Source organism: Acanthochromis polyacanthus, chromosome 23 (assembly GCF_021347895.1).
Source record: "Acanthochromis polyacanthus isolate Apoly-LR-REF ecotype Palm Island chromosome 23, KAUST_Apoly_ChrSc, whole genome shotgun sequence".
Taxonomy (NCBI): Eukaryota; Metazoa; Chordata; class Actinopteri; family Pomacentridae; genus Acanthochromis; species Acanthochromis polyacanthus.
The window spans coordinates 22,208,736-22,224,523 of record NC_067135.1 but is presented as its reverse complement, the minus strand read 5'-3'; the positions used below and the strand labels follow the sequence as shown (position 1 = coordinate 22,224,523).

The 15,788-nt window shown below is 38.2% G+C and overlaps 2 protein-coding genes across 3 annotated transcripts in view; one reads left to right on the top strand and one right to left on the bottom strand.

The window, feature by feature from the left end:
- Positions 1-4,627, top strand: part of arhgap36 (Rho GTPase activating protein 36) — a 106,758-nt gene extending 102,131 nt beyond the window's left edge. For both annotated transcript variants that reach the window (XM_022213021.2, XM_022213022.2), the window contains exons 10-12: positions 399-487; positions 574-800; positions 2,109-4,627. In XM_022213021.2, the coding sequence (XP_022068713.2) occupies positions 399-487; positions 574-800; positions 2,109-2,440 (648 nt within the window). In that variant the 3' untranslated portion in view covers positions 2,441-4,627. The remainder of the gene's footprint in view (positions 1-398; positions 488-573; positions 801-2,108) is intronic.
- A 1,296-nt stretch (positions 4,628-5,923) lies between these two features.
- The window catches only part of usp12b (ubiquitin specific peptidase 12b), a 31,421-nt gene continuing 21,556 nt past the window's right edge, over positions 5,924-15,788 (bottom strand). Inside the window, exon 11 of the mRNA XM_051944091.1 lies at positions 5,924-12,151. Within this exon, the coding sequence (XP_051800051.1) occupies positions 12,050-12,151 (102 nt within the window). The 3' untranslated portion in view covers positions 5,924-12,049. The remainder of the gene's footprint in view (positions 12,152-15,788) is intronic.

Here is a 15,788-nt window from a genome sequence, read left to right as displayed (position 1 = left end):
AATAAAGCACCACACAAACTGATTCAAAGTTGAGGAAGAAGAAAAAACAAACAAAACTTTGTCCATCTACAAGAGAAAAATGCAGAGAAGTGTAAGGGAATTGTCTTAAGTCACAAAAGTCGTAATTATTCTTTCGTGCAGCTGGTTTTGGACATTTTTTAATGCTGTCTGGAGGCAACAAAAGAAACAGCCGATCAGTCGTGTGTGTTCAAAACGTTTTTGGGAAAAAAATGTTTTAATGTTGCAGTAACAGCATCAACTCTTATTGGAAAAAGTCAAAATGTACCTTATGTGTAAAAGCTTTGCTGCAAAATTGCCAAAACCCTCATAAAAACAGGTTACAGATTGTTATTAAAGCTGCTCCCAACGGTGTTTAAAGCTGCCGTGTGTCGCTTCAGGTTTCTGCAGAGCTGCAGCAGGAAGTTCTCATGAGTCTGATCCAGACCGACCCCGACATCATCGACTACCTGCTGCGAAGGAAACTCAGGTAACTATGGCAACCAGTCCACCAATCAGGTCCCATCAGCTGTTGATCTGCATCATTAAAAGAGACCATTTGTGTTTGTGGTGCAGCGGTAGCCACCTGACAGGAGAGGGCAGCGGGGAGTCTGGGGGCCGTCGGGACACTGGGGCCTCTCTGGACTCAGTGGGGGCCTCCAGTGGGAGTCTGTCCCCTTTGGAGCCCCCATCACCACTGTTCCCCCCCGACGGCAGCGGAGGCGAAGGCAGCCTGACCAGCGAGGTGTTCCTCAACGTCCTCAAACTGAACCAAAACAGGAAACGTCAGGAGACCAGATACGGTACTGAAGTGTTATTTCTGCTGTTAGGATGTGAACCTCTGGATGTGAAGATGTGAAGGGTTTTCAAGTTATCTGTTTCTGACGATAACTTCAACTTTTGTTTTTTTACACCATACTATACTATAAAATTTTTGATGAAAGTTTCAACGGCAAAGTATTCTTTGAAGTTTTTGATGAAATTTTGAATCACAAGCTGTACAATGTTGTCTAAAACGTCATCAGAAATGTCATAGTATACTTTGTCGTCCAAAATTTTATCAAAAACATAGTACAGTATGTCGTCCAAAACATCACCAATAACGTCATAGTTGAGTATGTCATCGAAAGTTTGAACAAAAATGCCATAGTATATTATGTTGTAGAAAATGTATTCAAAACGCCATAATTTAGTTTGTCGTCCAAAACATCATAGTTTAAACCAAAAATCCAAAACGTCATAGTTTAGTGTTGTCCAAAATTTGATGAAAAATGTCATAGTATAGTATGCTGTGAAAAAACGTTACTGTATTCTGTTCTAAAAAAAAGCAAGTCATGGTATAGTATTTCATCAAAGAAACAGAGTGTGTTGTCGACACAAACGTCATTGCATAATAAGTCAGAACTACACAGTCTAATAGTGATCATAGGGACAGTTTGGAGACAAATATTTCATTTAGCTGTGTTTAACTGGACATCTATTTTTCACAGATCACACAGAAATGTTTCAGTCAGTGGATTCTGACGATTCAAGAAGATAAATGTGGCAACAGCTCCCTCTGGCTGTAATAGGAGGGAGCAGAAAAAGTTCAAAGATTCACCACATTTAGTAGTTAGATTTATAAACATCTATAAAACCCTTTACATTAAAATCTTCAATAGAGTTCTGACCATGTTAACTTAAGGACATGATTTTAATTGGACCCAAAAAGTCCTAATAATTTCTTTGATAGCAATTAAAACACAAATGTGCATAAAAACATACAATGTAATAAATAGTAATGGAGTTTTAATTGTGTTATTGCACAGAGAAAGAGCATAAATCAAACAACTAATTTAATATTTGACAAAATACTCAGATTTATTGAAAATAAAAAAGTATTTATGAGCTGATGAACAGAATAAAGTTCTGATTAATGCTTCAGACATGAAAAAGCATTCAAGATGTTTGTAAAATAAATGTAAGAATGCTTCGAATTTGATGATTTTTAAGACTTGTCAAGAGGTGGAGATAGGCTGTAATTATTTAAAGTCCAGTTTCCTGTGGAGTCAGAGGAAGTGAAGCTGATCAGAGTTCTTCAGGTTTTAACTCCTCCTGTCATTGACCCTCAGGTGAGGCGCCTCCAGGTAAATCTATTCGCCACATGCGTCAGTTCCACTCCCACCACAACTTGCTGAGCCTGGCCCAGCCCTCCTCCTCCTCCCCATCCTCCGGCTCCAGGACCCAGGCTCCAGACCAGGACCAGGACCGACGGGGCCCGCTGGGTTCGGCCCTCAGCTTCAGCCTGGGCGGTACTGGAGGAAGCTGCTCCAGTCTGAGCGGCTCCAGCGACGGCAGCATCTGGGTCCGACAGACACCACAGGACGACAGCAAGGCGTCGCCAGCCGCCAACTTCTGGGACTTCTTCACTGGGAAAGGCTCGGGCTCAGAGACGATGGTATGATGAATGGCGAGAGGAAGAGGAGGATGGGAGTGCTGCATTCAGGGGTCGGAAAACCTCCAAAACAGAAACATTTCCTGGCATTTAAAGGATCAAATTGTACTAAACATCAACACCACACACCTCCTCACTTAACCTTTCTCACCAGCATTCATATTTTCCCAGTCAGAAGTTGGAATTTCCCACATTTTTTTGCACCTCTTGAATGCAGCATGGGAACTTGAGAGACAGAAAAACCTGAAGAAGGAAACATTCACTCAGACTTTTCTTAAAAGCCAGTTTGGGTTTGAAACTTTCACCAAATGAAATGAGATTATGTGGAAGCAGATGCAGTAATAACAGATGTACATAATGTACAAATACCAGCTTGTCTTTACTCCCTAGAATAACCATAGCTGCATAGACTAAGACCCTGAACATACCGATACAGTACGATGCTTCTGGTTGCTCTTCGTGTTTCCTGTAACCTGCAAACGTGAACCTGCAAACGTGAATCATGAGATTTTAAAAAAAAAACAAAAAAAAACTCAAAACCAAAATAAACTACGGAGTCAGAAATGAGAGACTAAGAAAAGATTCGGATGAAATCTGGTTGAAAGGTACAGCAAATACTTAAACATGTAATTAGGGACAAGTTTCACGTTGACATTCGACCTTTTCCATTTTTTTTTAACAAATATTTTTAAATAAATCCTAACAAGAACTCCATCTTCTTCTCTGTTTTGGCATTTTGATTCAAAAAGAGTCCAAAAAGCAGCTGAATGACCTACTTGATGCTTCGGTTTACGGTTAAAATGCTGCCAGATACAACAAAAATGACTCAAGCGAACAAAAGATGGTCGATTGCTTGCTGTATTTATTTTTTTCCCCTGTTTTATGTCCAGAGATTAAAGGGTCATTCAGGATTGGAGGACATTTGGGCTTTCAAATTCTTGAAAAATACACCTTCTCTTTTACAGTTTTCTGCTCTATATCCATCAATAATAGGTAATAAACTATCAAAGTCTTAATTTGCACAGCTTACACATCAGTCGTATTATTTTTATTCCATGTTTTATTTGTTGTTTGCTAACCCTACTCTAATCACAATAACAGGGTTGCTAATCCATGCTAATGTTAGCTTTTTCTCATGACTAGAAGCTACATATTTAGCTAGCTGTTACTGCTGACCAAGAGGACAAACTGATGTAAAGAGAATCTAAATCTGTCTTAAATAAAATAGAGGACATAACTTTGTTCAACCCTTTCTTTAGGAAAACTGTTCGATGATGTTAATTCCAGCGTTTCATGTGATTCACTGTTTCTTCTTCTTCTACCAGCTAAAAGGTTATGCTAACAGGGTTGTTGTGGGGCACGGGTTCAATGCAAAATAGTTATTAAAAATACTATGTTGAATTTTAAAAAACATGTTCCCACAATTACAAGAGACATCAATGGAAAAAAAACAAATACAGAAGATTTAAATTTAATTTAAACTGTTTCATTTGAGATTCAATTTGATCATCGGGGGGTTGGACAACAGAAAAATGGCATTTTAGGGGGAACGCCAGACTTATTTGGTATTTTTAGAAATATTTTTTTAAGATAAGTAAATTTACAGAAAAATTGCATGTTTTAGCATTTTGCACATGAATTATTTGAAATTTGATGGGTGGGATGTAAAATCGCCTCCAATTCTGGAATGACCCTAAAACTGAGCCGAAGCTCGTTGATAAGTGGTCAAAACTGAACTACAGATACGCAGAACTGGTTTCACAGAAATCTATAATCAAAACTTCTAACTAGTTGCAGTATATTTAGTCCAAATTCCATCTCTTGACTTGCTTCCCGTAGATACCAACTGTCTGTTTTAAAACATCTTGCAGCATCTTTCCAAAGTGAGACACTTTCACCAACAGAACACCAGATAGATGTATGTGATCAATTATCAGCTCTTCTCACCACTAGATGGCGCCGTTTGCTGCTGCTGTGCTCTGCTCACACTTGTAGCTTTTAGTGCCAAACAACTAGCAGCTGTTTGTGTCTTTGTGGTAGTTTCCTGTTGTTGTATGGAGACTTTTCTACCTGCTAAATCCTTCAGAAGTTGTACAGAGTTCATCCTGCGCCTGGATTCTTCTTCTGGATTTTTTTCCCCTCTTTTTCTAATCTCGTTTGACGATGTACCTGCAGAGAATTAAATGTCAAACTGCCCTTCTGTGTCGTGTTTGTTCAGCCGGACAGTGAGTCAGTTTAAGAGTTTCTCAGTGATGGTCAGGGTTTGGCAGAGAAACAAGCATCTGAAAAACAATCATGTGAGTCAGAGGGCGAGAAGCCCTGCAGGGAAAATGATCTCAGCAGGAAGAGAAAGCTGTTTAGCTCTGCTTTCAACTTCAATTTTAGTTCATTTAAACACTGAGGACTTTTTTGCAGTTAGATTTTTTTCATACATGTGTTCATTTAACTGAACTTTCAGCAGGAAACTTGAATTTCAGGACCTGAAACTGCATCTGATCCTGCAGGAAGGTAATACTGCATCCAGTTTCTAAGATTTGGGGCTTAAATTTTGGTATTTTGAGAACTTTGAGAAGTTTTCAATAATTTACAAGAAAAAAAAAACAAAAAAGCTTGTATTTTTTTAAATGATTGTCTTTTTTTAAATGAAACTTTATACCTAGTCTGTTTAATTTTTTATTAACTTTTGAAATTAAAAGGTGTATTTAAATGTAGCTTACATTGAGTGCTAACAGTTTAAAATACACATACTCAACTACAGTCTGCACTAATGATAACTGCAGTATTTTGTCAGGAATGAAGCTGATGGACGACGACATGATTTACAAACAAGCAGCAGGTAAAACCTCTTAACCTCTCTCTTTTTTTTTAACTCTGCACTGTACATGATAATAGTTAATATCATTAGAAATGCTCAAAAAAGGCTTGTTTGTTGTAATAATTTACAAAACATTCAATTACATTTAGTTTCAGTGAATATTAATCTATACTTTGTTAAATATTTGCACATTGTCACGTGGAAATCTTACCAGAGAATGAACATTTTTGTGAGAACCTCAAGAAAAATGTGCTGCAGCCTTTACCCGTGTCTGCAGATAATCCAGAAAAGTTATTAAATATGCCTAATTTTGTTCTCCAGACGAACATACTCTTGCATTTTCTGCTCTAAATTACAACTTCAACCTCAAAATGTAACTTTTCTTTAAAGAAAATACACTTTTTCTGAATATATTCTGTCTTTTAAAACCTTTGAAGTCCATAAAATAATGCTGTAAACTACCTAAAACAGAGAGAAATAACGTGAATTTTACCACACATGTTGGACTTTCGCAATTTAAACCTGCTGATTGGAGACTTTATAGGAAAATACGCAGAACTGTTGATTAAAGTGATTGAAGCCGATTTGTTTCCATTTTGATTCAAATCTTCAGATTGGTGCCATAACAACCCCCAAAACTTTCCTCTACAGCACTTAATGAGAGAAACAGCAGCAGATTCCATCAAAACCAGTTTGTGTTTATTTCCAAACAGTTTGGACACCATCAGAACCAGCCGTCATTCTTAAACTTCACTGCATCTCCATGAATGAACCTCAGACGGCAGCAGCAGCGACACAAACGCACACATTTCTCCTGGTTCGGGTCGGTTTGTTTCCTCAGAATCTGCAGCTTCATGCAGTTTCTGCCTGGTTAAAGTCAGCCGCAAAAACCGAGGAAAGAAACCAGGCCAAAGAAAGAGCAGAACTTCTGTTCCCCCAGCCGAATATGAATTTAAACACGTATTTCTGATCCCCACGACAGAGTTTAATCTGCAAATTGGTGCAAAATCTTTAAATTCAGAGTCGCAACTTTGCAAGATTCTGTTTAAATTCAGTGTTTGCTGCTGCTGGAGTGTCGCTGCTGCAACGTGTCGATGAGTTAATGACACATTCAGTCACATTTTGTGTTCGAGACATTTACAATCTGTGCGAGTCTGAAAAAGGGGGAGTGATGTGATGACTGAAGCTCTGAAGGGACGACTGTTGAAGAAAAAATCCACATGCACACATTGGTGCTTCTGATTTAACACAATTTATCGACTTCAGGGAGTCAATTTCCATGAGGCTTTTCAAAAAATGCAAGAGAACACGCTTGAATTTGCAGTTTTTTTTACCATTCACGGATGTATTTGATCCTAATTAGTTATTGGATATGAACATTTTGCTGGAATAAAATCAGATAAAATGGAAGTTTGAGGTGTAAACGCTCGTCTCTTCTCATCTTTTCCAGTTATAGATTTAAAATCCATTCTAGATTTCTGCCTGTGGTACTTTTTTGATATAAAATTGAAGCTCAAGATTGATTTTACATCAGAAAAACAGCCAATATAGGAACCTATGCCCTCTGGACTTCAATGAAGAAATGAAGCCATTTGGCAATCAATTTCCTACATTTCCCATGAGGAGAACAGACTTTGATTTGCAGGGTGTTTTTTTAACCATTGGCTGGATGTATCTGGTCTAAATTAGTTATTAGATAAGAACATGTAGCTGCAATAAAATCAGATGGTCGTTTAAGGTGTAAAAATTTGTCTTTTCCAGTTATAGTTTTAAAATCCATCCTAGATTCCTGCTTGTGGCACTTTTTTGATATAAAATTGAAGCTCAAGATTGATTTTACATCAGAAAAACAGCCAATATAGGAATAAACAGGACCTCAATTAGATAAATACAACCATTTTTAGAGTTTCATTTGCTGTAGCTTTGCCTGTGCATCTGAGGAAAGTTGTTTTTATAAATGAATTGTTCTCAAATGACTTGGTCAGTTATTGGGTTTTTTTTATACTTTAATTTCATCCTTGTACATTGTAGAATTTCAGTCGAAATGCAACCTAAAGTGGCTACCAACAATTATTTTAATTACTGATGAATCTACTGAATATTTTCCCCAATTAATAGCTTAGTTGTTTGGTCTATAAACAAGTACAATAAGTAAAAAATGTAAATCGGTCACGAGATCAAGCCTTTAAATGTCTTGTTTTGTCCTTAATTTTCAGTTTATTGTCATAGACAACGAAAGAAACCAGAAAATACTCACGTTTATGGAGACAGAATCACAAACTTTAGCTGTTTTTTCTTTTAAAATGACTCATTTAATTACTAATTTTCTAGCTCTAGTGTGACTTCCCTGACAAAATAGTAGAAACAGGCCGAGGGACGAAATCAGAAACACCTATGTGTTCTTTAAAGTGGATTTTTGCTTCAACTCAGTGGTCACAGCTTCTCTCTGCACAGCAGTTTCTTCAGGTCTAGTTTTCCTCAAAGTGTCTTAATGTGTTTCAGTGTCAGTCGGATTAAATTAGGATTAAATACGATCCAACTTTAGGTCCGCTTGTTTCGGACAGCAGATGTGCGGGGGCCGATTCACCGCCAGAATGAAGGTACGTTTGAGACGAAAAACGTCCGCCAACATTTTAGATTTTTCTAGGTCTGCTGATTATTTCAAGCAAGCGATTATTTATATTCCAATAATAACATCTGTATTTATGTACACATCTCTCAGCACATCCTCCCAAATTAAATTCTCAAACGTCAGAGCCGTCTACACACAAATGGTAGAGCAGTAACATTAGTTAATTATAAAAACAAAAGTGAAACATCTAAGAAAAAAGTTAACATGAACATTCATAATAATAATAATATTATTAATAGGATTTAAATAAAAAAAGAGCCTTGTTTCATGGAGTTCCAACACTTGACAGATTCATTAGTGGCTCCCAACTCAATCTATGGACTTCTAATCTCCCAAATAATGTGTTTGTGCTTATTTGTGCTCATTTCTACTTGGAGTATTGGAAAAAAAAGCTTAAAATGTAAACATCATTTGGTTTGTATGAAGAGTCTCGTCCACAGATTTTGTCGGTGCCATTTTGTTTTATTTTTTTCAAGTCATACTCTTTGTGACGTCCAGAAGTTGGAGGAAAACAAAGTGGAACGACCCTCAAAGCGTTCCTTTAACGCTGATGTTTACATTGGTTAAAGAGCAGCATGGACGTGAAATAGTGTTGAAGCTTCGACCCAGTGGATGAACAGAGGGAGTGTTCAGGAAGCATCACCCCTAGTCGCTCGCACTCATTTAAAACTGAAAATACAGAACGCTTAGTGAAGTTAAAAGTCGGACAGAATTAATTTAGATGCTGCTCGGTTTGCTGACGGTGTTTCAGCCTCGTGTAGAGAAGCAAAGAGGAAAATACCAAAGAAAATGCTAATTAGGTTGTTTCTAGCAGCTTTGGGGGCTGTCAGAAGGTGGCGCTGTAGGCCACACAGCTGGAATAAACACAGTAGCAGAAGAACCTGAAACAAAAGCAGCTGTTTGTCAACTGCTAATAAACTTTAAACCTAAACTTTGGTTAATCATGAGAGCAAAATGGAGACTTAATAGTTGCAATAAGAAACAAACGCTAGCTTGGTTTATCGCCCGTGAAGCTAATTTGCTCTTTAAAAAAGTACCTTAAAAACTTTTTGGCCAAATTTTATTGATGTGCATGCAGGTTTAAAGTAGCTTTTGGGCTGACTTAAAACTGTTTTTGACCAGTTTTGGACTCAGTCTTGTTTAGTCTGCTTTAAGGCTCGTTTCAGGCTGTTGCTAAAGTTTTTTCTGATTCTGGATTTGATCAACTTTTTCTAAAGCAACACTCCGAAATGTGCAATAAAACACATTCTGGCAGCACAGATATCAGCTAACATGTTAACAACAGAGACTACAGACTCTTCTTGGTCAGTTATTTTTTGTTTATTTGCTTCTTTATGATGAAAATTTTTCCTATAATGAATTTTACAGAAATGTAACTAGACATCCAAGTGTAGTGGAGAGCGAGTATCCTGAACTAAGGCTACATTTAAGGCAACTTTTAGACTTTTTCCCTCCAACAGAGCTAATAGCTATTAGCTGTGCTGGTTTGACTCAACAGTACAACTTCCTGTCTGACTGATTCATACATTTTTGACGTCCCTGTAGCTTTTTTAAAGTGTGAAAACCGTCAGCAAACCCAACCTCATCCGAAACAACGGCTGAGAACCCCTCTGATGCTTCTCATTTTTGGGCGTCTGGGTAAAATCCTTCAAAACAAATGAAGAACTTTGCGGCAAATTCATGTTTAAAAAGTGCTTTTCTGTTTGGACAGGAGGGAGAGCGACTGTGGAGATGAACCTGACGTCCACACAGTGTGTTCCAGGCGAAGCAGCAGCAGCCCTGTTCTCGTTCTACTGTACAGTTTAACGTTCAGGTAATACTGGAGTCTGCTCAGGGTGAGCTCGCTTGTTAATCTGAGACAGCACGGCTGGGTGGAGCTTAACGAGCTTGGCAGTGTAAAAATACAAAACAAAACTAAAAACCTACATTTGGTTCATTTGTGCGCTTTAACAAAAATGAAAAGAACAGGAACAAAGGAGGTCGTTGGCGATCAGCAGGCTCGACTTTAAGGCTTTAAAATGGCTCCTGTGTCTCAGCATTACTTAAAGCTGTAAAATGATATTTTAAATATTTGGTCTTCATCATAATAGAGGAAGCACTAAAAAGATGCAACTATTATCACAATAACTTGGAGCGCAAAGCTCAAACAAATGGTCAATTAGCTGGTAAGTTCCTAAAAATTAATCGACAATTATTTTTAAATTAATTTATCTTTTAAGGTGTTTATTGAGCAAAAATATTGGAACGGCTTCTGACTTTTTACTTTCTAAAGTTAGATTTTTCTTGCTGGGTAGGCGAAATGAGCAATTTGAAGATGGTTTTTCACCAAACAATCCAAAGAAGCTGCAATTTTTGGTGTTGCAGCTGCACTGGAGAATTAACTAATTCAATTCTGAACAATGTACAGACTATATAATAATATTACATTATAAAAAAAAAAAGTCCAGTCTATACAGTTTTGACCTCTGCTACTGAGGAAAACTTCTAACGGCTGATTTGTCTAAAGAAAATCCAAATATTTTCATTTTCAATGACGTGCAAAACTTAAAAATTGCACATTCTCACATTGGAGAAGCTCTACATTTATATTTGCCAGTTAATTACCAATGTAGTACTCTGCTATTACATCAGGAGCCTTGAATATTGGTGCTAAATGACATTTTGAGAGACACTGAGGACAGGAAGTCATTTTAAACAGTCTTACTGCATTAAATATACCGTGAGCTCCACATCAGCAGACCGTTAGCATCACTCAGGGCTGCAAATTATGAATCTGGAGTGAAAAACATGTTATGTAAAAGATCTGAGCCCCTGCCAGAGCTGCAGCTGCATGAAAAACACTCGAGCCGGAGTCGAAATTTGCCAAAGTGGCTGAAATTACGAGATGAAGTGAAGCAGCTGCAGCCAAACAAACATTTAGCCTGAATGTAGTGCGACAGTTCAGATGTCAGAAGTGACTTCAAGGAAAGTGTTTCCCTTTTACAAAAAAAAATTAAAAATGTGCGTTTTCTGGCATTTTAAAAGCAAACTGCAGAGGACACTCATTGTTAAAGACAATCGTTAGCTTATGCTGTTGAAATATTTTTTGCTCTTTATTCGGTATCTTCTCTTGTTGAGTGGCACCAAACGAAATGGCACACCGCTAACTTTAAAACCAACTCCCTCACCAACCACATTAGCCTCATAAAAAACGGTTTTTGCCAAAAAAATAAGTTGCTGCTCTCTGCTGATTATAGTTAAACATGCTCTTAAAATATCTCCAACAGAAGGGAAAACAAAAATCACAAATTAGCTGCTGATTAAACACTTAAAAGTTAAATTATAGATACTGCAATTTGTATTTTTTGGTCAATTGTTTTTCTTTAATATTCAAAATAAAGATAAATTACTGTAATTTTTTAAGTGAAACTAAAAAGCCCAGGTTGATCAACACCTCTCTGGCGGCTAGTTTTCGTTTCACGCTCTGCCGCAAACACTAAATGCTAACACCGCTTCAAGATTCAAACACTGCAAACTAGCATCGTCGCGCTGAGGACACGTTCAAGCTGTTAATCGCTAAAGGTAGTGTCAGTGGTGTTGCTGTGATTTCTAACAATGCATTCAGATGTTAGCTTCTCTGTCGGAGTTTTATTGATTCATAAGTGTAAAGCCGTGAAAAGCTTTACTGCTGCTGTGGGAAGCTAACTTAGCACGGTATAATATGCACACAAAGAAAAAAAATGCTAAAGAAGACTTTGAGGTGATGATACCAATGGTAACCATGACAACAAGGCCTGACGTGTTTTTGCGTCTCATCCAGCTGATTGGTTGCTCTGCAGACAGTCCCGTTACCTCCAGAATGGACGCTGTGCACACGGCGATGTCAGCCTCGTGGATTGGCAGTCGTCCCAGCTGATGCCACAGTGCAAAGCGAGTGTCACGGGTTTGTTTTCCTACTTTAAGGTGCTTGTTGCAGTGTGGACTCAGAGGAGGTGAACGGTCCTAATCCAGGAGGCTGGCATGCGACCTGCACACGTCTCAACCGATCCGAGTGGCGCTCCAGTGCAAAGCTCCGCCCGCCGGGAATAAAGCCTGGATACTTATGTGAGCGTACTGGGCAGAGCCTGTGGCTGCCTTAAGCCCCTCCCCCTCTGTTGAGTGACAGTCTGTTGGGGGTTTACCGCTGGCTGTTTCAGTCTCTGGACTGGTAGAACAGGATGTATCCTGATTCAGAGTTCTTGGAAATGTCCGATGTCAGACCGTAGAATTCCTCGATCGCCTGCGCATCAATTTTCTAGAGAAAAGGAAAGAGATTGGACTTTAGACATCAGCAGGCATCTGGTATTGTACTGCAGTTGTATTAACACGATACTGATGGTACGATTGGTTAGTTTTATGCTAAGTCCTTTAACATTAGCCTGAGACATGTAGAAGTTCTTACAGGTGTGGTGGGCTAGTTGTAGCATAAATCATATCCTAGTTATTTAAATGATCCTAAATCAGTCTACTTTGTAAAAGCATCACTGAGGCATTTCTTTTCATTTGCTACCAAATGTCCTTTTAAAGCCAAGCATGTTATATTTCAATTTGTCACGTTTTCTAAATCTTACTTTATTAAACCTTAATTGATTATAGTCAGATTTTTTTTTACTTTTGTTATGTGTTGTCATTCTAATGGTTTTAAATTGTCTCTGTGTTTTAAAAAATGAGATGAGTAAATATCCTGAGTCAACCCTGACAACTGTTTCTTATGAGATCCAGCAGTTTCCATGCCCTAAAGCAAGACAATGGGACTGAAAACAAACTGAAATATTCCAATTTTGGGTTTAGTGGTGACAGAAAACTGGCCTCAACTTTAAAACTGTTTCAGTTCCAGGTGGAAAGACAGACAGATTGTTCATAAACCCACAAAATTAACTTATAAAAGAAGAGGAAGACTGGCAGGGTAAAAGCTCCACAAACCATAAAAAATGATAAGTTCGTGTTTCTGCTCTGCAAACTCAGCGGAATCTCCCGGACCAGATGTTTGAGTGGGAATCCATCCCACCGTAGTGGAAAAATATGCATCAGTTTTAAACATCAGTCCGTGGTGACTGTAACCAAGCTGTATTCTAACAACTAAAATAAACCATTTTTATCGGGAAAACATGCCTAAAGAATCCCTTCAATGTGTATATTTGAGGTTTCATTTGGCCAAACTGGAAGCATCACTGAACTAGAACCAGACTTGGAACAGAAAGGAGGACTGGCGTATTTTGTTTGGACTTGGTTTTAAAATGACCGTACCGGTGGTTCAGCATGTTACAACACCCTGACCCACCATGTTGAAATATAACTGCCTCTGTGACAATGTCAGCAGAAACCAAAACATTACAGGCATCATTAAAGTCGGTTTTACAGCAGAGCAGGTGTGTCGGACTATATTAAACTATACGGTTTCACCTCGTAAAGTGGACTCTCAGTGTTTTTTCTACCATCCCAGACAGCTATTGGTTTCCATTATGCTGCTTTTAGGAGACTCACCCACATTACCATTACGTTATAATGCATTGTAAATGACACTGATGCAACATTTACATGAATAATTGCAGACTTTCATCACTGTAAATGATGACACAACTGCAGTGTAATTCTGCTAATTCATTTTCAACTCAAATGGAAACTAGGAAAGCACTCAGAGAGCGCTGCTCATTCCTCCATATGGCATTGTCAGAAATGCAGCACTAATATTTTTTTAGAATTATTAGTTACTGATGATCAGAAATCCCAGCACCAAAGAATGTGGCCATTTCATATGGTGTTATGCATGTGTACGTTATGTACGGATACCGAATCATGTGACCTAAAAATATCAGTAAAATTGTGAAATACACTTAAAATAAAGGAGTATAATAAGCAAATGCACTGATAAGGTCCTTCTAAGGGTAGAGTTTTACTAAGAACAACTATGTGTTCAATCTGTGGTGTACAGATGGACAAAATAGTTAAAATTTACCATTAGCATCTGTATCACTATGGTTTTTGGTCACTAGTTTGTCATTTCCAGCTAGACGAAACCTGCTGTTTACATAAAAGCTCATGAGTAATCAACATTGGGCATGGCTATAAATCATTTGGTGCTTTAAACTTACCAAATAATTCAAGTTAAATGTAGGTGTACAAGTATTATAGTAAACGTTCAGCTGCAGCTGTAGGGATTCATCTAAAGATGTTTGGATAATGCTTTATTCTTTGGGTCTGTAATTTCAGACTAATATTAAAGCATGTTTTTCCCCAAAAATATGGGTAATTTGAGTCCAATTATGCAGTTTATTTTCAGTTCTTTCTAAGCGTATAGTGGCTTTTATTCAGCTTAAAATGTACAACTAGTCTACTGATAAATACATGCAGGTCAAAGTTTAATGTAATAAATTAATTATTGGTTATAATCAAATGGAGGATGTTCTCCAGAAATACAGAGTTCTTCACAAATTATTTGCAAAGTACTACCAATAACAGCATGTTGGAAAGAAAATGGGTTTAATTTTTTTGCGTTTTTAACTTGTTCAGTACCTGTTTTTCTCCCAATTAGTGGTCTTTGTCAGTACATCTGCAGACAATAGTTAGTAAAAGATAAATACATAGCAGTAAAAGATGGAGTTCTTTTCTAAATACAGACTGAGTTTGAACAAACCCTCAAACATTTTTATCATCACTGCTGCACAGCCAGTTAACTGCTGATAGTTTGATAGCTGTGGCATACCGTTCTCTCTGGCACACGCCGAGAAAAATAACAAACTGAAAGGTTACTTGGCCGCAGCGAGCCTTGGCTTTGGACGCATACCAACGACTAAAGAGCTACATCATGCTGTTGGCTAGCATCAGTGAGGCTTTACTTTTAACTTCATACACCTTCATATGTCACGGGGACAGACGCTGGCAGCAGATCTCCTCTGTTTGGTTTGATGAATTATCACGCTGTCAGTCTCTCTGAGACTGAAGCTGGGAAAGCGTTCAACTAGGGTCGAGCGCTATCACACATGCTACAAGGATGTCAGACTGTTGTTTCTGTGTCGGCTGCCGTGTTTTCCCCTGCTGCCACATCAGACCAGAAAGCAGATGGTTTTGTAGCGGAGGCGGCGGGGGATCGGTGGAGCGGCAATTTCATGACAACAGAGATGGTTGGAGTAGAAAAATGGAATCATTAGCTGCTTTGTAAAAACTAAAAATAACCAAAAGTTTGTCACAAACTCAGTCTCCAGAACGGCATCACCTGCCTGCACACAGTAAACATTAAGGAGAAGTAGCGGCTGTCTTTCATAGTTTTAATTATCTACCTGATCAAGGAGCGCTTTAGTTGCTCTGCATTATTCTCATTCCAGATATTTCCTTACTGCTGTTTTCTTTCTTTTCATCTAATACTCCTCTGCTCATATCCTGACCACTAAACCCTGTTCTATCTGCTGGTTATTTAACACAGGGTCAGGTATTTAGGTCGGAACGTCGCAGGAACTCCAGACACAACATTCAGGAGCGCCAGGATCTACAGCGAGCCTGTGAGGTCAGATATTTAAAATTCCTGCTGGCTCTGAATGACAGAAGCTTCCCGATGAGACGGATTTTAATGCTGTGGTTGGTTTTCAGTGATGTCAGCTGGAACTGTGGAGGGCAATTTAGTAACTATTATTTTTAACCTTAAAATGTTGGTTTGTTTGAGAATTCATTCAGAATTTTTTTAGTTCAGAATTGAGAATGACTAAGCCTTTTTTATCTCTTACTCTAAATGACAAATCTTATTCATTTAATTACTTGGAACACGCTCTGATTATGGTTAACCCTTTAAGCTTCAGTCAATTCCAGCCGTTTTCAGTACAAAAAATCGCTAATATTCTATTTTTAAATTAAAAAAATTACGAAAAACACGGGGAATATTGGTCGGGCATCGCGAGGTG